The following is a 25,032-nucleotide window of genomic DNA, read 5'->3' as shown; positions in this document are numbered from 1 at the left end:
CGATAATGTCACGGCAAACCTGGTGGCTGAACTTTGTGACTTTGTCCTCACCCACAACTATTTCAGATTTGGGGACAATTTATACCTTCAAGTCAGTGGGACTGCTATGGGTATCCGCATGGCCTCTCAATATGCCAACATTTTTATGGCTGACTTAGAACAACGCTTCCTTAGCTCTCGTCCCCTAACGCCCCTACTCTGCTTGCGCTACATTGATGACATCATCATCTGGACCCATGGGAAGGAGGCCCTTGAGGAATTCCACAAAGATTTCAATGATTTCCACCCTATCATCAACCTCAGCCTGGACCAGTCCACACAAGAGATCCACTTCCTAGACACTACAGTGCTAATAAGTGATGGTCACATAAACACCACCCTATACCGGAAACCTACTGACCTCTATACTTACCTACATGCCTCCAGCTTCCATCCAGACCACACCACATGATCCGTTGTCTACAGCCAAGCTCTAAGATACAACCGCATTTGATCCGATCCCTCAGACAGAGACAAACACCTACAGAATCTCTATCAAGCGTTCTTAAACTGCAATACCCACCTGGTGAAGTGAAAAAACAGACTGACAGAGCCAGAAGGGTACCGAGAAGTCACCTATTAGAAGACAGGCCCAACATAGAAAGTAACGGAACACCACTAGCCATCATCTACAGCCCCCAACTAAAACCTCTCCAGCACATCATCAAGGATTTACAACCTATCCTGAAGGACGATCCCTCACTCTCACAGACTTTGGGAGACAGGCCAGTCTTTGCCTACAGACAGCCCCCCAACCTGAAGCAAATACTCACCAGCAACTACACACCACACAACAAAAACACTAATCCAGGAACCAAACCCTGCTGCCAACTCTGTCCACATATCTATTCAAGGGACACCATCATAGGACCTAATCACATCAGCCAGGCCATCAGGGGCTCATTCACCTGCACATCTACAATGTGATATATGCCATCATGTGCCAGCAATGCCCCTCTGCCATGTATGTTGGCCAAACCGGACAGTCTCTACGCAAAAGAATACATGGACACAAATCTGACATCAGGAATCATAACATTCAAACCAGTAGGAGAACACTTCAATCTCTCTGGTAACTCAATAACAGACCTAAAAGTGGCAATTCTTCAACAAAAAAAACTTCAAAACCAGACTCCAAAGTGAATTTAAAAATAAAAAAAATAAATTAATGGAGACATCCTATCTCCTAGAACTGGAAGGGACCTTGAAAGGTCATTGAGCCCAGCCCCCTGCCTTCACTAGCAGGACCAAGTACTGATTTTGCCCCAGACCCCTAAGTGGCCCCCTCAAGGACTGAACTCACAACCCTGGGTTTAACAGGCCAATGCTCAAACCACTGAGCTAGCCCTCCCCGCTAGCTGCAGAACTGGAATTAATTTGCAAACTAGATACCATCAGATTAGGCCTGAATAAAGACTGGGAGTGGTTGGGTCATTACAAACCTAAACTTAATTTCCCCCATACTAATTTCTCCCTACTGTTACTCCCACCTTCTTGTCAACTGTCTGTAATGGGCCACTCTCTTACCCCTTCAAAAGTTATTTTTCCTCCCTTGGTATCCTGCTGTTAATTGATTTATCTCGTTAGCCTGACCTCACACTAGGTAAAGCAACCCCCATCCTTTCATGTATTTATACCTGCTCCTGTATTTTTCACCTCATGCATCCAATGAAGTGGGTTCTAGCCCACGAAAGCTTATGCCCAAGTAAATGTGTTAGTCTCTAAGGTGCCACAAGGACTCCTTGTTGTTTGTGCTGATACAGACTAACACGGCTCCGCTCTGAAACCTGTCACCATTAAAAATAAAGTAAGTTTCCGGTCCCAGTGGTTGTGGGAAAAAAAGCATGAAAGCGTGACCTAAATGCTTCCTAAAAGCTCAGAAACCACCACATAAACAAAGTATCAGAGGGGTAGCCGTGTTAGTCTGGATCTGTAAAAAGCAACAGAGAGTCCTGTGGCACCTTTAAGACTAACAGAAGTATTGGAGCATAAGCTTTCATGGGTGAATACCCACTTCGTCAGATGCATGAGACAAAGTGGATATTCACCCACGAAAGCTTATGCTCCAATACATCTGTTAGTCTTAAAGGTGCCACAGGACTCTCTGTTGCTTTTCACATAAATAAAGTGAACCCAACATTATTTTTGTTTAATCTCATGATTCTTTGTGGCAATACCAGTCCCTCTTCCTCTCCTAGTTAGTGCGGTCAGCAGCAGTGGGGTGGGACACAGTGGAAAATAGGTGCAATGCCTGGGTTAATGGCACCCAGCAGGGTTCCAGCCAAACTGGTTGGGCAGGTGCAGTGCTGGAGAGACCTCACCCTGCAGCGGGTCAGGGAAGGGCTGACTCACACGGAGATCAGACTCAAACTTGCAGGCAAGGCTAGAGAGCCCTTTTCAGAGAAGGGCAAACTACTTCAAAGCAGCCACTCCCCTGAAGGGAAACACTTGCTTTAAACGCACCAGCTCCATTTCCACAAAAATGCCCCCGGGGTGCATCTACCTTAAATAAAAAGCTCTCCGCTGAAATAAAAGGGCCCTTCACCGTGCCCCCTTAAAAACCATCCACTTCGCCTCTATCACCAGCTGCTTGAGAAAGACCATTAAACTGCCACTGGAAGAAATGGCAGCCTCTCCAGGAATAAAAGTCACCTTTCCAATAACCACTAAAGCAAGCAGGAAGAATAAGGAGTCAAATAAAAAAAAGCCGAGTGATGGATAAGCCACTGCAGCAGAGGGAAGGGCGGAGGGAACCAGACCTGGCTGTCATCTGAAATACGACCTCATAAAAGCACTGGGAGAAACGGGAGGTGTTTCTCACATAAACAGCCCCCGCAAGGAAGCGAGGGAAGCCCAGGGCAGTGCAGCTGCCGGGCGGAGTTCTAAGGCTGACCTCTCCCACCCCACTGGAAGGGTGATCCTGAGGCTCAGGAGGTGTGGGCTGAATTCCTGGCTGTGCCACAGCCTCCTGGCATGACCTTATAGACTCAGACTCATAGACTTTAAGGTCAGAAGGGACCATTATGATCATCTAGTCTGACCTCCTGCATGATGCAGGCCACAAAGCCGTCCCAACCCTTTCCCTTGACTCTGCTGTTGAAGTCCCCAAATTCTGTGGTTTAGAGACTTCAAGTAGCAGAGAATCCTCCAGCTAGTGACCCCTGCCCCATGCTGCGGAGGAAGGTGAAAAACCTCCAGGGCCTCTGCCAATCTACCCCGGAGGAAAATTCCTTCCCGACCCCAAATATGGCAATCAGTAGAACCCCGAGCATGTAGGCAAGATTCTCCAGCCAGACCCTCATAGGCCATTGATACTATTTACCAGCCATGTCACACTATTCATTTGACTAAAATCATGTTATCCCATTAAACCATTCCCTCCATAAACTTATCTAGCTTAATCTTAAAACCAGACAGGTCCTTCGCCCCCACCGTTTCCCTCGGAAGGCTATTCCAATATTTCACCCCTCTGACGGTCAGAAACCTTCGTCTAATTTCAAGCCTAAACTTCCCGACGGCCAGTTTATATCCATTCGTTCTCGTGTCCACATTAGACCTTGGGCAAGTCACAAGTACAAAGCCTCCAGCAGCTGGTGTTGAGACAAATGCAGCCTCCTCCCAGCTGCAGAGAACAAGAGGAGCTGCTGGGTGGGGGCACATGATCCTCTGCCATTCATCTCTCCGGGCCTTGCCTCCCCATCTGTACCTGGGGTCATAGCACCGCCCTCCCCCCGCCCGCTGTCTGCCTCACCTGCTTACACGGCAAGCTCAGAGCCACAGTGGCATTTAGGCTCCTCACTTCCACTGATTTCAGACAGCGGTAGGACCCGAACTAGCTTTGTGGAGCTGGCCTGAGCTTTTGGGGGCAGCCCCTAGTACCATGGGGCCTTGATTTCAGCCAGGGCCTCTAGGCTCTCCTGTAATACACAGCAAAAGGGATCCACAAGAGGCGCTCAAAGGGCACTTTCCTCTGGACTGCGAGGCACAGACATCACCAGGAGTCCAAGGGCCGCAGGCCAGTGAAGAGCAAACATCTGCTGCCTCCGCACATGATGCAAGGCCTCTGGCTGCACTCCTGAGCCGCCCCCCAGGCCTGGCACACATCAGGGCACGGCAGCCTGGGGAAGTGACGCCCAACCACAGCAGGTGGCTTTCTAGATTAGTCATGGCCAGTTGGGCTGTGGCATTACCGGCCCAAGGGAAGGTCCTACCGCTGGGACACTGGGAACAAGGCGGGTGCAGCATGAGAAAATGGTCCGATAGGCACAGCCCTGCGTTGGCCAGCAGATGGGACCTAACAGGTCTGCTTGGTCTCTAGGGACCAGGTAAAGGTATTAAGGCACCAACCTCCAATTGACTTCAGTAGGAGTTTGGCATCTGAATACCTTTGATGATCTGGCCCGAGATCCTCTAGTCTGCAGTTCCAGGGAGTACACCCCCCAGCCGCCGGTACACAAGCCTCCACGTTTGGAGGGAGCTGGGCTTTCGTCTGGAGGCCGACAGGGACTGGAGATGGTGGGGGGTGGGGGAGAACGAGGCTGTGAAAGGTCTGTCACCCCATCCACGGACAGCAGCTCCTCCCAGTCTGAGACACCCAAGCTCACTGGGACCTTCATCTCCACAGGCCACAGCTGGGGGCACTCTGCACCGGAGTCACGGTTACCTTGGTCTCGGCTAGCTGGCGTTTGAGCAGGTGCAGGGCCTCCGTGTGGCCACGCTCGCTGTCCTGCAGTGCCTGGAGCTGCTCCTTCAGTTCTCTCTGAAACACAAGGCGAGGAGACAGACGAAGAGCAGTCAGGCAAGGTCAGAGCCACCTGGCCTCACTGCTCCGGGTGGGGCGGGTTCTCTGAGCTACAATGAGCCCCAGAGCCACTCAGGAGAGAGGCGACCTCGTGCGCCATTGCCCAGAGCACCTTTCGAGGCAGTAAGGAATACGGAGACGGTTAGGTGCTGATGTGGATCCAGAGCGTTTTAATAAATCCGAGGGACTTTTACCCAGCCAGATCTCAGCACAGGCTTGCCAGCCTTCTGGCCCCCACCCCTGGGGTGGAGCAGGGATCACGGGCCCCATCCTACAGAGAAAGCAGTTTGTCCAAGGCCACCTGAGAGCCAAGGCTCGAACCCACGAGCTCTGGGCAGCCAGCCCAGTGCTCACGCCACTAGATCACACTGCCTTGCTGTGCTCACAGCTGTCTTCTCTCCTAGCCCATCCCCTCACTCCCCACAAGCTCAGACTTCCAGGCTCACAGGTGACCAACCTGTCGTGATGGACACCCACCCCATCGGAGAGTCTGGGCAGAGGTTTATGGATGGGGGGGATCTATCAATGGGGGAGTCAGAGAGAACGAATGGGGAAGCAAGGAAGAGCCTCCATTGCTGGGGTGTGCAGTGCTGGCACCCACAATCCAGTCCCTCACCCCCCACCCTGTGCACACTCAGCTCCCCAGTGCTGGACAGGCTGTGATGTTCAAAGCAGCCCGTGGGCCCTGGGAATGTTCTGCCCAGATCCCCACGGCAGCGATGGAAATCTCAGCCAGAGCATGATGGGGGAGCAGCCGCCCATCCTACACTCAGGGAGAAGCAGCCATGCCAAGCGCCCCCCTCTGGCTGCCACACGGCCAACCCCCTCACCAGGCATCCGTGCAGGACATGCCTGCCAAGCCCAGATGCCAGAGCACCTCCCGCTGCTCCCTGGCAGGCAGCGCCATGCACACGAGAGACCACTCCTGGGGGCAGTGAGCTGCAGTGAAGATGGAGGGGAACCCCCCGGGCTGGATCTGACCCATTTCAGCCACTACAGCTTTCGATTTCGGAGGAGCCAACGGATGTGCTCCGTGCCAAAGGGCTAGTGCTGGTATTGAGGCATTAGCCTGTCTCTCCACAGCACAGTCAGAGCCAGGAGAGGGCTGCTCCACCCCGGGAGGGCCCCGCCTACTGCAGTGTGATGCTCAGGCACTTGTCGCAGAAGAGGCCTGTGGCCTCCAGCCCAGCAGTCAGTGCTGGGATGCGTGTGGGCCCCGTTCAGTGCAGGAGGGAATTCAGCTCTGTGCTCTCTGCCACAGTCACTCACGCCCACTCTGTAGCATCTAAGGGGGGGGGGGGGTTGGCCAGAGCCTGGGGAAACGGAGTGTGATGGCGCAGTAGGGGCCATATTCAGAACAGAGACAAGTGCAGGGGCCAGGAGCAGCCACCCCAATACCCCCCATATCCTCCCACACAGACCCCGCCCCCCAAACACACCCCTTAACACACACACTTCCCCACCCCCACAAATACAGAACTCCTCAACATCCCCCACACACTCCCATCAGAATGCTTAGTTAGTAAAAACAACTCTGTCCTGTAAAAGGAGCTTGCTAAATACTCTCCGGGTTACTCCAGCCCGGATGCTCAGACGGCCCCAGAACTGAAGTGTGCTTATGGCTGGCCATGGCAGACCATTGCAAGGTGCCACCAGCCAGCGCACTGGGACACTGCGCCCGCGGAGCCCAAATCCCTCCTAATGCTGCAGGTCTGCAGAGCCAGGCAGCGATCCCTAGAATCAGGCCCACTCTACCGAACGTACGGGCCTCTGATTTCCCAGTTTTTGCGCGTCTCCCTGGAGCTGCAGGGGGGGAAACGAAGTTGTATCAAAGATCTCACAACACTTCGCCCTTTCCCAATGCCCTTCCTCTGGGGAGCTCAAAGTGCTGCACGAGCATCGATGGATTTAGCCTCCCTGCTCCCCGGAGACGTGGGGCAGTACCACCTGGGTTAAAGCAGAGGTGTACATGACCTGGCCTTAACCTCTCAGACTTCCCATGGCCAGGTCAGAGGACACTTTGGGGCTCCAGGAACAGCAGCCAAAGGGCAGCTGGGCCATTAGCAAAACTCCCACAGGAAAGGGGATCCTCACGGCCCCAGTGGGCAGCCAGGGTGGGTTGGGAAGATCCCGTGTCAGGCTGTGAACGGAGTGGTTTGCATGCCGGAACGTGTGCCGGGACAGCTGAGGAAGGGACTTGGGCTGAAGCGAACACAGTGAGGGTTTTGGGGCTGCAGGAATCCCTACGCCTGCCTTGCAAGCACCAGCCTGCCTTAATCCCTGCAGCTAACGCTCTCTGGCACAGCACGGTTGTGATACCGAGGTGTGGCAGTGCGGGCAGGGAGACAAACTCCAGAGCCAGGAACAGGGTTTCCAGAAGCTCAACCTTGTGGATTCGGGGGTCTCGGGAGCAAAGCTGAAAGAAAACCATAACGTATCATACCATGGCCCTACACGCAGGAACCTCGGTCACCAGCGGGCTCTGCACGCCGCATCATCATCTGCTTGGGCAATAATGCACCACCCTGGCTTAGCTGTTAGCGCATGGGCTGCTGTCTGTGACCGACAGCCTGCTACTTGCAGCTGGCAGAGTTGCTTGTTAGCTCCAGGGGCAGGGGCTTGAGGTCACCGATTTGATCTCTGCCAAGGACTGTAGCACCTGTATGTGCACAGCCATGATTTGTGAAAACAGAGGAGAAGAGGGAAGCATTATCCTCACGTAAAGAGAGACCAGAGCGGGAGGGTGTGGTGAAGGGAAGGGAGGAAGCCTTCAAACCAAGATGTGCAGCAGAAGGAGGGAACTAAACTAGCAGAGAAAGGGGGAGATGGTGAAAGTTAATTATTTAAACAATATAGCTACAATGCAACAGAACTATTTAGAAGCAGTGAGGCCTAATGGTCAGGGCACTGACCTGACACCCATGAGAGCTGGGTTCTACTCCCAGCTCTGCCACTGGCCTTCTGGGTGACCTTGGGCAAGTCACTCCGCTGCTGTGTGCCTCAGTTTCTGCATCTGTACAATGAGGATAAGATCCTCACCTCCTCTGTACAGTGCTCCGAGAGCTGGAGCGAAAAGTGCAATTACTAGAACACTGCCCTTGAAGCAGTATTATACTTGTACAGCTACTAGAAGGCAGGGGACTCAGGGGTGCAATGGAAAAGCCAGGAGCTAGGATCACTGTTCCTGGCCAACAAGGGAGGCCTCTCCTCGCTCTCATTGCCTCGCCCCCGTAGCTCTGCTCACCTGCTCCAGGGAGCCAGTGCTACAGCAGGCTCCGCGCTGACGGCTCTCCATCACCTGTACATGGCAAGGTGGCCATGACCAAAGCTGGAGGACTTTAAACAGGCTCCTTGTAACTTGTAACTGGAAGTGGGATACCGGGAGGAAGCATGAGCAGGAGAGCGCAAGAGGGGAGGACTCCTGCATCATATTGTGAAAGTAGGACAATCAGCGAATTATCTTAAGTGCCTATACACAAATGCAAGAAGCCTGGGAAACAAGCAGGGAGAACTGGAAGTCCTGGCACAGTCAAGGAACTATGATGTGATTGGAATAACAGAGACTTGGTGGGATAACTCACATGACTGGAGTACTGTCATGGATGGATATAAACTGTTCAGGAAAGACAGGCAGGGGAGAAAAGGTGGAGGAGTTGCACTGTATGTAAGAGAGGAGTATGACTGCTCAGAGCTCCGGTATGAAACTGCAGAAAAACCTGAGAGTCTCTGGATTAAGTTGAGAAGTGTGAGCATCAAGGATGATGTCGTGGTGGGAGTCTGCTATAGACCACCAGACCAGGGGGATGAGATGGACAAGACTTTCTTCCGGTAATTAACAGATCACAGGCCCTGGTTCTCATGGGAGACTTTAATCACCCTGATATCTGCTGGGAGAACAATACAGCGGTGCACAGGCAATCCAGGAAGTTTTTGGAAAGTGTAGGGGACAATTTCCTGGTGCAAGTGCTGGAGGAACCAACTAGGGGCAGAGCTCTTCTAGACCTACTGCTCACAAACAGGGAAGAATTAGTAGGGGAAGCAAAACTGGATGGGAACCTGGGAGGCAGTGACCATGAGATGGTTGAGTTCAGGATCCTGACACAAGGAAGAAAGGAGAGCAGCAGAATGCGGACCCCGGACTTCAGAAAAGCCGACTGACTCCCTCAGGGAACTGATGGGCAGGATCCCTTGGGAGAATAACATGAGGGGGAAAGGAGTCCAGGAGAGCTGGCTGTATTTTAAAGAATCCTTATTGAGGTTGCAGGAACAAACCATCCCGATGTGTAGAAAGAATAGTAAATATGGCAGGCGACCAGCTTGGCTAAACAGTGAAATCCTTGCTGATCTTAAACACAGAAAAGAAGCTTACAAGAAGTGGAAGACTGGACAAATAACCAGGCAGGAGTATAAAAATATTGCTCAGGCATGCAGGAGTGAAATCAGGAAGGCCAAATCACACTTGGAGTTGCAGCTAACAAGAGATGTTAAGAGTAACAAGAAGGGTTTCTTTAGGTATGTTAAAACAAGAAGAAAGTCAAGGAAAGTGTGGGCCCCTTATTGAATGAGGGAAGCAACCTAGTGACCGAGGATGTGGAAAAAGCTAACGTACTCAATACTTTTTTTGCCTCTGTCTTCACGAACAAGGTCAGCTACCAGACTGCTGCACTGGGCAGCACAGCATGGGGAGGAGGCGACCAGCCCTCTGTGGAGAAAGAAGTGGTTTGGGACTATTTAGAAAAGCTGGACGAGCACAAATCCATGGGGCTGGATGCGCTGTATCCGAGGGTACTAAAGGAGTTGGCAGATGTGATTGCAGAGCCATTGGCCATTATCTTTGAAAACTCATGGCGATCGGGGGAGGTCCTGGATGACTGGAAAAAGGCTAATGTAGTGCCCATCTTTAAGAAAGGGAAGGAGGAGGATCTGGGGAACTACAGGCCAGTCAGCCTCACCTCAGTCCCTGGAAAAATCATGGAGCAGGTCCTCAAGGAATCAATTTTGAAGCACTTTGAGGAGAGGAAAGTGATCAGGAACAGTCAGCATGGATTCATCAAGGGCAAGTCATGCCTGACTAACCTAATTACCTTCTATGACGAGATAACTGGCTCTGTGGATGAGGGGAAAGCAGTGGACGTGTTATTCCTTGACTTTAGCAAAGCTTTTGATACTGTCTCCCATAGTATTCTTGCCAGCAAGTTAAAGAAGTATGGGCTGGATGAATGGACTGTAAGGTGGATAGAAAGCTGGCTAGATCGTCGGGCTTAACAGGTAGTGATCAACAGTTCCACGTCTAGTTGGCAGCTGGTATCAAGCGGAGTGCCCCAAGGGTCGGTCCTGGGGCCAGTTTTGTTCAATATCTTCATTAATGATCTGGAGGATGGTGTGGACTACACTCTCAGCAAGTCTGCAGATGACACTACACTGGGAGGAGTGGTAGATACGCTGCAGGGTAGGGATAGGGTACAGAGGGACCTAGACAAATTAGAGGACTGGGCCAAAAGAAACCTGATGAGGTTCAACAAGGACAAGTGCAGAGTCCTGCACTTAAGACGGAAGAATCCCATTCACTGCTACAGACTAGGGACCGAGTGGCTAGGCAGCAGTTCTGCAGAAAAGGACCTAGGGGTTACAGTGGATGAGAAGCTGGATATGAGTCAACAGTGTGCCCTTGTTGCCAACAAGGCTAACGGCATTTTGGGCTGTATAAGTAGGGGCATTGCCAGCAGATCGCGGGACGTGATCATTCCCCTCTATTCGACATTGGTGAGGCTTCATCTGGAGTACTGTGTCCAGTTTTGGGCCCCACACTACAAGAAGGATGTGGAAAAATTGGAAAGAGTCCAGTGAAGGGCAACAAAAATGATTAGGGGGCTGGAGCATGTGACTTATGAGGAGAGGCTGAGGGAACTGGGATTGTTTAGTCTGCAGAAGAGAAGAATGAGGGGGGATTTGATAGCTGCTTTCAACTACCTGAAAGGGGGTTCCAAAGAGGATGGATCTAGACTGTTCTCGGTGGTAGCAGATGACAGAACAAGGAGCAATGGTCTCAAGTTGCAGCGGGGGAGGTTTAGGTTGGATATTAGGAAAAACTTTTTCACTAGGAGGGTGGTGAAGCACTGGAATGGGTTACCTAGGGAGGTGGTGGAATCTCTTTCCTTGGAGGTTTTTATGGTCAGGCTTGACAAAGCCCTGGCTGGGATGATTTAGCTGGGAATTGGTCCTGCTTTGAGCAGGGGGTTGGACTAGATACCTCCTGAGGTCCCTTCCAACCCTGATATTCTATGATTCTATGGTGCTGGCAGCAGTGCGGTCACTCACCACAGGGCTGAATCTCGCTGAGGAAGCAACAGGCTCTTGGCGCCACCTCCCCTATGCATGTTTGCGCCGCTCGCTGTCATGTTCCCATCAAGACGTGCAGGAGCAACAAGCCCTTTCGTTCCAGCACCATGCTCCATCTCCCTGCCTCGAGCGCCGCCGACACATGCCAGCGTCCCCGTTAACACCGTCTGCGGAGCGAGGCAATCGACGTCTGATCCTCCTGGCAGCTCAGTGAGGGCTGTGCAGAGAGTGCTCTGCCGCCACAGCAGATCAGTGAGAGGCAGCTGATTAGCGAGCCCCATCCCCCCTCCCCGGGGCAGAGGGGAGGAGGCTGAAGCCGGGCCAGCAAAAAGGGGGTTTGCTGGGGTGGGCAATCAGGACCCCCCAGCCATCTGCTAATGACACATCATCCTATCTCCCGGGAGGTACCAGGTCAGCTGAGTGTCAGCAAGCAGAGAGCTTGTTGCTGTGCCAGTAACACTGCTCTCGCACAAAGCCACCGTACCTGAAGGATGCTCGTACTCCCAGCAGCACCCAGGGGATCGGTGGTGGTGGGACGGGGCGCTGCAGGGGTGGGGACAGGATCACTCCTGCTGCTGCGAGACAAGGGTCTCTATGGAGGTAGCAGGAGACCCCGGCTGCTGCAGGGAGGCTTCTCACTGGCCACTTTCAAGACTCCCACTCATCCTGGTTAATTCAGTCAGGCCAGAGCCTCACCCAGCTGATGCCGGCCCCTTCCCATCTCCCCCACCCTGCACACAGCGCAGCTAGGCGCCACCATGCGTCTCTACATTTGACTGAAGACTATAAGCCCAAGATTTCCTGATGGCTGGTCTCTATTACTCCATCAGTGACTGCCCACTGCTGGGCACTCACACAGGTAATGAGTTTGCTAGGCCTCCGGCTCAGATACCCTTCCTAGAGATTAACTCTCCCGGCAAAGTGCTTTCAAGCCTCGTGCTCCCCGGCAGCCTGCAGCACAGAGCCAAGCTAACCACAGGCCTGGCCTGCACTGAATGCGGTTTCGCCGTGCTGGTCTCCAAGGCTGGCCAGCACTGTGCATGTTGATAGGGACAAGCCAGGTTGAAAGAGCGCTAGGCAGGGATCTGCTTCCCAGGCAGGCAATGGCAGCACGCGCCTGGATTTCAGTGGGACCAGAGTGGGGTTCAGTGCTGCGCCTCCTAGGGCGTTAGGGAGAGGGGGCTGGGGGGGGGCTGGCCTGTGATGTACATCAGAGCAGCCCCAAGCCTTGTTCTAATTCATAGCAGCTTCCACAGCCACCAATGGGCTGCTCTGTAACTCAGAGCAGCCAGCAGGACCCCTGCGAGCAGCTGCATGATAGAGGTGGCGGAAGAGCCGGGTATGCCAGCTCCATGCCTCCCCTGGGCTGGGGCTCTTCACGCCGGCTCTGGGGCCCCGACAGCGGCTGAGCAGCTAGAAAGCAGCCACAGCAGAGCCAGGAATGGGGAGCTCGGTTTCTAAGTCAGGGCAGATGAGGCCCCACCCGGCTTGTTCTCCATAACACGGGAATCCTTGCTGTGCACTGGCCCTGGGGTGTGTCACCAGGGCTAGCACAGCCCCCAGGAGGGCACTATTAGGCTGATTCTGCACGGTGCCAGGCTAAAGCACAGACCCCCTCAAGGGACAGGGAGCTATTCCCAGTGCACTGACCCCCCCCCCAAACAAAGGAAGCACACCTCCGTTAACGTGCCCCATTGGTAGCAGAGCACAGGCCGGGCTGGTAGCCACCTCCCTTTAGTGCTGGCCTCTGCGGGATTCTGCTAATTGTCAGGCAGATTATTACCCGACAGCAAGGCTGGGGAGCTGGCCGCTGGCGCTCAGCAGAGGCACTAAGCCATCCCTAATCCCCACGTTGAGGGACAGAGAGAGAGAGAAATTCCCCGCCTGTGTTCCAACAGCCAGTGCCAACCCCACTCCGGCTCCTCCCCACTCCCAGGCGCGGCCAGGCAGGCTGGGCAACCTGCTCACAGGGTCACGCTCTGCAGCTGGCGTTCCCCAACCCAGGCTCCTGCTCACACTTCGCATGCAAACGCGTTTCCCTTTGGGTTATCCTCGAGCACCCTGCTGCAATGGCTGAGATGCAAGTGCTGCAGGGGGTGGGTAAACCTGGGACCGAGGGACGGAGCTGCAGCTCCCCAAGGTGAACTCTGCTCAGCAGCCTAAAAGGGGGCTTCAGGAAGACAGCTGGGCAGAGATAGAGGCCACCTGCCTAATCCCATCAGATGGCTAAATCTCCCAGGCCGCCTGCAGATGGGCAATGGCAAGCGAAGTTCAGTGGGTGCCAGCATGCGACACTCCACCTTGACCCAAGCCACACTGCAGGCCGGGAGGCCTCGGGGACTATACCACCCTCACAAGGGAGAGCTGCTGCAGTCTGTGGCACCACGCATGTCTCCAGGGAAGGGACCAGTGCAGCCCTTGGCTGGACCCTCCTGACCTATAGCCAACCTTCTTATTCCAGCAGCCCAACCCCACTCCCAGCCCTCCACATCCTGAACCTACAGGCATGAGTCACAGGTTGAGATGCAGTCCTACAGAGACACAGGAAGGGGGAACAAGAGCCTTTCAGCTCAAGCCCACAGCAATCGGAGGAGCAGCAGGCTGCCCAGCAGGGCGGCCGAGGAGCTGCTTCTGGGGCCAGGCAGAGAATATCCTCCTCCCGGCTGATGGCGCCGCGCTCTCTGCTGCACAAGGAGAATGAAACGCTTTCCCCCGACTGTACCTGGACCACCTGGGTGAAACAAGGGGACAATTTCTGATGGAAAAATGACCATTTCCTCCTGCAAACAACATATAGATCCCTTAGCAGCCTCCCTCTCCCCAATTAAACCTCTCATTAGATCCCACTCTTAGAGCCTTGATCTCACTGTTGCCACCCTTCACTGTCTATATTGCACCAGCAAGCTCTTTGAGGCAGGCCCTGGCATGACTGCGTTCACAACATGCACAATTACCATGCGATGCAAGTAACAAAGACTAACTCTGCTACCTGGCCTTGCAGCATGTATGCTAGATGTAAGCTACCGCTTCAAGGGGGTTGCTAGCCAATGGCAGTGCTGCATCTCATCCTGGGTGGGCAGCACGGGTGGAGCAGAAGCAGTACACATTGGGGGGCATGTGAAGCAGAGAGGTGGGCAGATTCCTCTCGGGGCAGTCAGCGATCCCTGCTGGAACAGAATACAGCTGCACACCTTCTCCACGGCTCAGGCCGCCGTGGGTCAGTCTCTCCACTGGCTCCCAGTCGCTTTCAATGCCAATTTAACGCCTTGTTCCTAATTTTAAAAACAATTTATAGCCCTACCCCCAGCTATATCAATGACTGAATTCTGAGCCATGAACTACTGTAACAGCTGTGCTTTTCAGGGACAATGTGGAGCGCTAAGCCCAGGACAAAGCACGCAGGACTGGGCAGGGGACAAAGCAATCTTCCAAGCAGAATGGGGAAATCCTGAATCAGACCATCTTTAAGAAAGGCTGCAAAACTTTCCTTTCTGAGAAGCCCTTTCCACCACAAGAATGACACACACAGCACGACATCCCCTCTACAAGCCCCTACCAGCAAAAAAAGAAAAACCTACCCCAGCCAGAGTTTGGGTCCTGAAAATGGAGAAATGCCAGAGACCCCTACTAGGGACTTCACTATTGCTACTGATTTTACACTGAAGGTGCCCAGATACCATCATGATGAGTGGCAGGATAAAATCCTAAAATACGATATAAGCTCTGAGCAGTCAAGTCCCCCAGCCATTTCGCGGCTAATGTGACTAGTGCCAACGCACCACTATGGCAAGAGGAGAAATGGCTGGAGTCCCATCTGGATTCTCCAAGCAGGAGAGGTCGCCGTTCCTAGCCATGCAAAGCAACCGCTCAATCTAGCGTATGCAGTGGAGGAAGCTGCTCAACCCGGCACAGCTACCATCACGTGCTGGGATGGCACAGGATTCCTGACCTAGCAAAGAGCAAGGCAACCAGATTCGGATCCACAAGACTGGCAAACCCCTCCCAGCTCCCATCAGCCCCCAATCAACCTTGGATTCCCAGTCTCCCAGAGCACCCCCCTTCCCAACCAAAAGCCCTAACTCCAGACCTGCTACTAAATACCAATAGCTTTCAAATGCAGCAAGAAAGAGCCTGAGGTAAGGTCATAGTCACCAGTTGTTGCCATGATGACCAGCCTGTTAGAGATTCACTGAGTGACAGAAGCTACTTATGTCTGTAAAATACAGATCTTCTGAAATCAGCCCAATTTGCCTGTCACTGGCTGAGCAGAGTGCGCAGTGCAAAGCGGCGTATACCAACGTCAGAGTGAACACCTTGTGATCCTCTCACATTCAGTTCCCTGGAAAGAGGAGCTCCAGTCACCCTTTCTAAGAACAGGGCAGCAGCTCATAAAACTGGACGGCAGAAAAACCTAAAATGGATCCTAACAAATATTTCTCTACACAGCACAGTATTAACCTGTGGAACTCACTGCCACATAGTTCAAGAACTTATTAGGAAACCTAAATAAAAAGGATGAGAGGTTTATATGGATGAGGGCTATAAATCCTCCTGCTCCATGCACCAGCGAACCACTGACTGACAGCAGTTAGGTAAAAACGTCCCTTGTGGGCAGGTCATTCCATAACTGAAGTCTCTTTGCACCTTCCTCTGAAGCAACTGGTGCTGGCCATGTCAGAGCCAGGATACCAGGCTAGATAGGTCCCTGTTCTGATTTGGCCTGGCAATGTCTGTCTTCCTAAGAGACTTTTCAGTCTGGGATCCCTCAGTGCAAAGCAGAACCAGCACGAGGGGAATTTTCAAATTTGATCTCTGAAATGATTTAAAAATCCATTGTAGTTGCTGGTTAGTTACATAAATCACCCAATCAGGAAGCAGGAACAATACCATGTGACTTCTACTGCTAACCAGTAAAGAACCTGATTTCACAAACTCAGTGAAAACCACCCATAGGGCGAGAATAATCCGCAGGAGGAATTTGGGAACAGTTCTGAATCATGAATGAGCCCAGGAACTTCATACTAGGGGTGCTTTGGCCACTCCTAAATAATCAGCAGTCCCCAGTGGAGAACCCCCACTAGTCTCCCTCCTGAACCCCCCCTTCCCTCATAGCCCAATTAGATACATCTCCCACCCTGCAGGCATCCTAGGACAATCCAAAGCACGCACAACTCTTTGAGGCCCTGTGATTTTTTGGGCAATTCACAGGCTACCCCTTTTTTCTTCACCAGCACCCCACCATGCCTAGCCCCTTCCCACCTATAGTTCAGGGACCCAAAGATCCTAAAGCCAGCTCAGACCCCACTCTGGAGGGGGAGGGTAATAACTGCGCCCTATCGCTGAGATCTCAGGCTGCATGCTGCCCTGATCCCAGCCAGATGTATCCTCCATAAGGCAGTAAGTGCTGCTATCAAGTGGGAAGTGATGAGTCAGTGGTCTCTGGCAGAGAGCTTAGCCAGTTTCACTTCATAGCCATAAAAAAAAAAAAAAAACCCAGCTCCCCTGGTTAAAGTCCAATTCGTACAGAAGAGGAAATTTGCTTTAACAATCCCAAAGGGTACTAAGCAGCAGGAGACTGAGCTCCCAGCCCCCCTCTTGCTAGATTATTAATCCAAAGATTCAAACAGATATGTGCTCTCCAGCTTTCCACCCAACATGATGCCTCCAACGATACTGGCAGAGCATGCGTTGTAAATCATCCACTGCACTGTGCCCGGCTACGTGACCCATTGGAAAATTAGGAGACAGGCTCATGGATGTCTCAAGTTTGAGAAGCTCAGCTCATCTCTTGCCCTGGAGGCAAGCAAGCTTTGTCACTGAGAGCAAAGAGAGATGTAAGCACAGACCACTCACATCTACCCAAATAAAACCTCCGCAGCAAGGTGTCACACAGAGAGGTCCATCACGTCTTGTATCCTGGCACCTGAGGCTCCAAGAGGAAGGGGAAAGAAAAGCCTCATGATGTCCCAGGCCAATTGTGCATTGCTGCACAGGAGGGACACAGTTCCTTCCTGACCCCTGAAAAGTGATCACTGAATGCCCTGAAGCATGGCATTCAATCATCCCTATCTTAAATCTCAACCTCTGTTGCTCACCCCCAAGGCATCAATTATCAGAGGGGTAGCCGTGTTAGTCTGGATCTGTAAAAAGCAACAAAGAGTCCTATGGCACCTTATAGACTAACAGATGTATTGGAGCATAAGCTTTCGTGGGTGAATACATCTGACGAGGTGGGTATTCACCCACGAAAGCTTATGCTCCAATACATCTGTTAGTCCGTAAGGTGCCACAGGACCCAAGGCATGGTACACTGCAGACTAGAGAGAAAGCTGTTTACTGTGCTACCCCTTTCAGCAGCACTCAGGATAGAAGGAACGCCATATCACTCCCCAGCAGAGGGAAGTGGATTCATTCCACAGGGCTATCGGTCTTTCTGCACCATTTGGTCTTTGGCATCTTCCTAGTGGGTATTTGTAGCTCTGTGGACCGCAGGATCCTGGAGCTAGTATACGGCCAGTCATTATAATGCTACTCAAGTCAAGTACCATTTGAATCACTGGACGGTACCCAGGGGAGCTGAGATGCATGCTCAGACGGATGCACAGTGCAGCAAAGCAGGCAGATGGGCGTGAGAAGAGAACTGCGGGTGGGGGATGGGGTCAAGAGGAGGCCCAGTTTGCTAAGGGTTGTTTGGGGGCATGATCCCTGCTAAGTGGCGCAGGAAAGGGGCTGGCTGCTCCTTTTGTTAAATGAGGGGTTCACCACCCCTCTTTGTGAAGCAGCTGGAGGAGTGGTGAACCTGCCTGGGGAACAGGCCCTCCCGGGGTCTGGCTCAGTTAGAAACCCCGATAACAAGAACTGTGGTTAATGAAACAAGGGGAGGGTAGAGGATGAGACAAGACAGCCCCCTCCAGGGGAAGGGACAGAAGGGGGCGTGTGGCACCATCTGTGCCCTCAGCAGAAGCTCTCTCCAGGAGCCCAGCATAGGGCTGATGTGCTAATGCTGGTCCCTGCCACACAGCGCTCCCTCCCCTGGCACGGGGCAGGGCTCTGGGCTCTCGTCAGCCGCCCCAGTAGAGAGCTACTGCCTGAGCCAAGCAGGTTGAGGGCTCTAGACCAGTCCAGAGCCGGGCTGGGGGCAGGCACTGCCCTGCAGGGGGAATGGGAGCCCAGTTCAGAGCAGAGCGGCAGCCGGGCAGCCAGGCTGAGCGCAGGGTTTTAGCTTAGGGGCACCTCTTCGGCAGAGCTCAGTGCGTAATGAAAGAGGTGCTGGGGCACAAGCGATTTTTTTACATTCACAACTGAGGATCAGAGGGGGGCCCGGTTAGTCTTTCAAGTGCCACCAGACTCCTCCTTGTTTCTAGCCCTGCCAGGGCCAGACGGGTCGGGGCTCGACCCTGCCAGGCAAGCCCGGCTCCCCCAGCACCAGCCAGCAGCAGGGCCTGGCCCCTCCCCCGGGAGCCGGGCCCATCCCGTCTGCAGCCCCGGGGGCGCCCACCTGCAGCTCCTCGAAGGCGTCGTCCACGTTGGTGACCTGGTGCTGCTCGTGCACGGCGGGCTCGTCGCAGAAGAAGCAGACCACGGCGCGGTCCGTGAGGCAGAAGAGCTTGACCTTCTCGTGGTCCTTGCAGGGCGCGGAGCTGCGCCGCGCGCTCAGGATGGCGTCCAGCGGGAAGGCCGCGTAGCGCTCCACGATGTTGGCGAGCTTGAGGCTCGGCGCCAGCGTGGGCTCGGCGAAGGTGCGGCGGCACTCGGGGCAGTCGCGGGCGCCCTGGTGCTCCTGCCGGACCCAGTGCTCCGTGATGCATTTCCGGCAGAAGTAGTGCTCGCAGCCGAAGCTCACCGGGTCCTGGTAGATGCTCAGGCAGATGGAGCAGAGCAGCTCGTCTTTCAGGCTGCAGGCCATGGCGCCCGGGGGGCAAGCGCCGCGGGTCCGGGCCCCCCGCCAAGCGGGGCTGCCCCGCAGGGCCCTAAAGCCGGGAAGCCCCAGGGGGCGGCTCTGCCCCCGACACTGGCTCCTCGCGCCTCCCCCGGCGGGGTTCAGCCGCGGAGCTGCGCCCCCCGGGCAGGCTGGCCCCGGCTCAGGGAGCGGATCCGCCCCCGCAGCGCGCACACGCCCAGCCTTTGTGTCCCTGCTTCCGCGGAGCCGGGCGGCCACCGGCACTTCGTGTCCACACCCGCCTTGGCGAGCTGCCCCCGGGGGCCGATCCGAGCTGGGGACGCTGCCTTGGGGGGCTCAGGCCCGCTGTGTCCCTGGGCGCAGCGGCCTCCGGACTCTCCCGCGGCTCCAGCTCGGGGAGCGGCGCCGGTGCAGTAGCTAGCGCGGAACCAGCCAAGCCCGGCTCGCTGGCAGGGGCAGGAGCGGGGGGGGTCTCCCCTCCCCTCGCCGCGCAGCTGCCAGGACAAAGGGAGACCGCGGGGCTCCGCGCCGTGTCCCCCGCACCTGCTCTCCCCGTTCGTCAGTGGCAGCGACCGGGGAATTTCCTCCTAGTTCTGCGCACTGGCGGGGAGGGGGCTAAAGGCGCAGGGATCCCGGGAGCCGGGGGCGGGCTGGGGGCGCTCCTCCCGCTGACATGGTGCCGCGGGCTCGGGAGGGCTGGGAGCGGGCCCGTCCGAGGATCGTCCGCTCCTGACAGCGATACGCGGAGCCCGCAAGAGGCACTGGCCGCAGAACAATACGTGAAGCAGCCCGCACCCCCCGCCGGCCCCCTGCACGTGTGTGGCGCCTGCTGCCTCCTCGGCACTGGGAAGCCTGCAGTGCCCAGCCCCCCTGGGAGCTCGGAGTTGCCTCCCCATTCGGGGGGGTGCCTGGGACCCGGCCGCAGCACACAGCTGACTGCTCGGGGGGCGGGGAGGAGGAGGAGCAGGCTGTGCCCAGCGGGGGTCAGTGTCCCCTACATGTGCCCTGCGGCCCCCAACCTCAGCACAACCCACGCGCGTCCGGACTCACTCGAGAGCCGGCGGGGAAAATGTTTGGTTGGAATTTGCTGATTTGGCGAAGTCGTGGGACTGGTTCCATTTCGCCCAAACTCGCAGAAATCAGGCAGGTTCCCCGCTCGGCTCCTGGCAGCCCGCCGGGTAGATTGCTGGGCGCTAGCCAGGCGGAGTGCCCTTGCCCTGCAGCTGGGGCTCTGCCCCCCCCCCCCCGGAGAATTTAGAACTTCGGGGCTTGGTTCCAAAGCGGACCAAACCACATTCTGACATATGGAACCCCCCCCCCCCCCAAGGGGAAGGAGTGAGTCCAGCTCTAGTTACCCATTTCAGGGGCTTCCCGGGCCTGAGACCCTGCCACTGTCTGTGGCTTAGTGGGTGCATCCGCCCTGCTGCCATCCCTAAAAGTTCAAAAATCATGCCTCAGATCCCCACAATCACCAGATGGTTTAAATAAGACTATTCTGTTTTTTTTCCACACTCCCCAACCCCCCCCCCCCCCCATGCACAGTGCTGGGGCAGTTATGGCTCTGCCAGCTCCCCCCCCCCTCCATACACAGTGCTGGGGCAGTTATGGCTCTGCCCCCCCCATGCACAGTGCTGGGGCAGTTACAGCTCTGCCCCCCCCATGCACAGTGCTGGGGCAGTTACAGCTCTGCCCCCCCCCATGCACAGTGCTGGGGCAGTTACAGCTCTGCCAGCCCCCATGCACAGTGCTGGGGCAGTTACAGCTCTGCCAGGCCCCCTTTCCCCCATTGGAAGTGAGGGCAGTTGGGTCCCAGTTACACCACACTCCCAGTCCCATTCCCAGCTCTGCCCCACCCGCAACTGTGGGGCCCTTGAGCCCTCCTCCAGGTCTAGGGCAGTAGCCACAGTGGGTTCCTCTTCTCCCCCGTCCCACACCTGGATGGGGGCAGCTCCAGGGAAGGCAGGGCTGCTCCTCTCCCTCCTCCCATACCCAAAACTCCTCGGGCTCCTGAGGGGAGGGGGGAGAGTGCTGCATGCATCCTGCAGCAGCTCTGATGGGTTGCTTTTCCCGGGAGGATGGGGAACAGAGGGGGTTTCCCCTGGGCGGGGTTGGAAATCCCTTAGGGCTGAAGCTTCTGCTGTAATTGATTTGCTCCAGCAAAGGTCAAAATCCCTGCAACTAGAGAGTAGGCATTTGTCCCTGCCATATCACTGGGCCTGAGGTCCCAATAAACAGGGAAAGCAGCAACTGCCTTGGCTCAAACACAGGTGGGATCCTGAAAGCCCTAAGGGCCAGATCCGTAAAGGTATTTAGGCTCCTAACTCCCATTACAATCAACAGCGTATGTCCCATTGACAACGGGGCTTGTGCTCCTAAATCAATCAGTTGCTTTGGAAAAGACCAATCTCCTCTCTGGTAGTTCTAGTCACCTTATATGTTACTTGTAACAGCGAATACATTTTCAGACCAAGGAGTGATTTTTAAATTGTCCTTCTAAGCTTTAAAGCCTCCCTCAGTCTCCCAAGATAACTATCACTGTCCCAATTTCATCAGCGGGGCTACTCAGCTACTGAGATGACTTGCCCAATAGCAGTGGTGGAACCAGGGCAGGAACCTAGATCAAAGCCCTTCCCACAGCTGGGAGCAGAACCCAGGAGTCCTGACTTCTAGTTCCCCGCTTTAATGACTAGAGACCACACAACATGTGTGTCTGGTGATACTACAGAGCATGAGACCACACCCTGAAGCTGGATTTAGAGCCTTAACGGAGGGACATTTCAGTGGGTAGGAGGGGACAGTACTTGATTATAAAATACAATGTTCTCTTTTGTTTTATCCCCATCCCTTGAAACCATTTCCCACATTGTATCTTTGCTTCTCTGTACCATATGCTTTATTTCAAGCCCTTCACATCCATCTATCTGTCCCTATACAGTCCTTCTATCTATCCATCTATCTATCCCTATACTGCCCACTAGCTATCTAATCTGACTCGGGTATTTCAACCTCACCTCTTTGTACTGATCTATCTATTATTTTTTATAGTATGTGTATAGTGCTATTGATGTGAATCTAATTATCTATTTATCTTCCTCCCCCCCATCTGTCTGGCCCCTCTTCCAGCCCCCCTCACCTATCCCCTTGCTTGGCAGTTTGAAATCTGACATCCTAAAAAGTTCCTTAAGGAGACTGTTGTTCCTTACTTTACAGATGCCACATTCTTATTACGACAACAATCGCTGAGCAAGAAGAGCGCTAGGCTGTCCACACCGGTTTGTTATTGTAGGGTTGCACACAGTGACAAAAGGGCTGCTGACTGATTTTTTTAAAAGCAGAAAACAGCACAGAAATATTTGCTTTGATAAAACACCGCAATTTGAAGAACGGCCTGAAACTTGTGACTTTTGGATCAGACGGCGGAGGGGGGGGGGGGGGGATTTTGAACTAATCCCCTCCTCTAGCACTCTTCCAGCACCCACATGACTAGCGAGAAGCGATACTGCTCCCGGAGCTGCCGCTCAGCCAGGCCGCAGCCTGTGCAGCGCAGATATATGACCCCAGCTTCAATATGAGCAAATTCCATCTTTCTGATATGAGTCTCGCTCATTGCCAAACTAAACACACGGGGAGGTTGGCTGCTGGCCAGGGCTGCGAGGGCCCCGCAAAGAGCCCCGGGGGAGTTTCTGTGCAGTGCTGTTATGGCTGTGCCAGGAATGTGCTGCTCCCTGGCCTCACAATGCTGCCTCACAGCTCGCTGGGGCAGCTCCAGCGCCATGTTTGCAGTCCAGGCTGTATGGCACTGCGGGTTCTGCAGGGAGGCCTAAGCCCAGAGGAGCGCAACCCATTCTCCCTGCCCCGAATGCCCTGGGGCAGCGCCCAGCTACGAAACCCTCTGATTGAATCCCAAGGAGAATCCAAAACAGAGTCCAGCTCACCCAGCATCCGCCCTGAGAGCACCCAGCACCTTTCAGACCAAGGTGCAAGAAACCCCCTAGTGGAGCACTAAGGAATAACCTGCCCATGGGTGAAGCATGGCCGCTGAGAGCAATTTTAGCCCGTCTAAGAATGTGTATTTCCTATCTATGGGGGTTCTCATTAGCCATTTACATGTCCACTCCCTATTTTAATCGTGCTGAGCTCCTCACCTATCTATCATAGGTATTTGCCTGGCCTCTGCTAACTTCCCAATCTTCAATGTATTTATCCTCACAACAGTTATGGGGGGGGGGGCTATTCTCCCCATGGGAAAATGAGACACAAACTAAAATAACATATCTAAGGTCACACAGGAAGTCTATGGGGAGCAGAGAATTGAAGCCAGGTCTCCCAAGTGGCTAGGCTACTGCTTTGATCATCCTCCCTCTCTCAGAGATATCTTCTGGCAGTGAGTTCCACAGGTTCCACAATGTTTCCTTTTTCTGTGGTCATTGCCAGTGTGTTGGTTTTGTATTATGAGAAACGGTAAATGGGAGAATCTGGGCCATTCAGTGTCATATCCCCGCTTATTCATCTTCTCTCTAAACTAAACAGTCACAATCTTTGCAGTCTCCCTTTGTGTAGAAGTCTCGCTAGGCCTCTAACCATTTTCAGTGCCCATCTCTGAACCCCTCTATCTTGCTGAGAAGGGGTCTACACACACTATTCCTAGCAGAGGGATAGAACGGCATTATAACATTTGCTGTGTTATTCTCTATCCTACTCTTTTGGCATCCCAATATCATGTTTCCATTTCTGACTGTCGCTGTGCAAAGGATCTGAAAACATTTTACAAACTATTTGCCCAACATTTTCAGATGCGGCCCTGAAATTATGGGTGCCTCAGTTTTGGGGGAATCACACTGAGACACCCCAATAATGAGGCATCCAAACCTCAAAGGCCACTTTTGAAAATGTTGGCCTATATCTGTAGGGATGACTTCAGCCACCACTGGAATGCAGCCACCTCTGGGATGCTGCAGCGGTTTAACAGCGTAGAGCAATGTTACATAACAGTTTAGGACAAGTGAAGGAGAATATCATATCTTCATGAAGTATAGGGGAATTTAAGGATGCTGAAGGTAATGAACTGCACTGGAATTTGCCCTGGATGTGTATACGAACAATTTGGCAGAACTTGCCACAGCAGCTAAATGACAGGGTTACGCGCACAGATCTCTTCATCTCCCTCCCAAGTGGTCCAGCCCAGCCAAGAAAGTTCTGTGCCCTTCATTGCCAGTTGCTGTTCTGCCCCAAGGCTGCAACCAGGCTCCCTCTGATCATGGGGCCCAGACCCTATTGATCCTACACAGCGAATGGTGGGAAGGGCTAGAGAAGGCAAAGATGAGGAAGGTGTATATGCACCTGGGGGATGAGGAAAGGAGGCAGCCAACCTATCCAGTTGCTTATGTAGCTTGGGGCAGGGACTGTGCCCTCACGGATGTTTGATGCCAGGCTGAGCATGATGCTAGTGCTCAACAAATATCGATGATCACAATCAGCTCTAAGAAAGAAGAACAGGAGGACGTGTGGCACCTTAGAGACTAACATATGCATCCGAAGAAGTGGGTTCTAGCCCACGAAAGCTTATGCTCTAATAAATGTGTTAGTCTCTAAGGTGCCACAAGTCCTCCTGTTCTTTTTGCGGATACAGACTAACACGGCTGCTACTCTGAAAACAATCAGCTCTGACTGCCTGTGAGCAGTGGTCATTACCCTGGGCTTGTTGGGGAATTTGCCATGCCTCCCAGTGTGCAGTCTCAAGAACTATTGACACCAGGGCAGTATTTTTGTGCTGTTGACCTGATACCATCACTGGACTCTGAGCAGCAGCAGGGTAATTGTAGGGACCAGTTGGTCTTGGAGGAGCAATCAAGAAATGGGTGTATGTGAGAGAGAAGCATATCATGGGCCTGGAGCATTGAGCTTGTTTCCTTCGCCTCCCTGGGATCAGCTCTGAAATGGTTTTGCCCCTGCA

General features: G+C 53.9%; 1 protein-coding gene across 3 annotated transcripts in view; it reads right to left on the bottom strand.

Annotated features, from left to right (window-relative positions):
• The window catches only part of TRIM62 (tripartite motif containing 62), a 40,977-nt gene extending 20,993 nt beyond the window's left edge, over positions 1 to 19,984 (bottom strand). The window contains exons 1-2 of one of the 3 annotated variants that reach the window (XM_024106586.3): positions 18,678 to 19,966; positions 4,703 to 4,798 (exon numbers count right to left, since the gene is read on the bottom strand). In XM_024106586.3, coding sequence (XP_023962354.1) covers positions 4,703 to 4,798; positions 18,678 to 19,085 — 504 coding nt within the window. In that variant the 5' untranslated portion in view covers positions 19,086 to 19,966. Of the gene's footprint in view, positions 1 to 4,702; positions 4,799 to 18,677 lie in introns of all 3 variants that reach the window. The other 2 variants (XM_005281698.4, XM_042856240.2) reach the window with 2 other exon arrangements.
• Positions 19,985 to 25,032: the final 5,048 nt, after the last annotated feature.

Source organism: Chrysemys picta, chromosome 21 (genome assembly GCF_011386835.1).
Source record: "Chrysemys picta bellii isolate R12L10 chromosome 21, ASM1138683v2, whole genome shotgun sequence".
Taxonomy (NCBI): Eukaryota; Metazoa; Chordata; order Testudines; family Emydidae; genus Chrysemys; species Chrysemys picta.
This window is presented reverse-complemented; position numbering and strand designations above follow the sequence as displayed.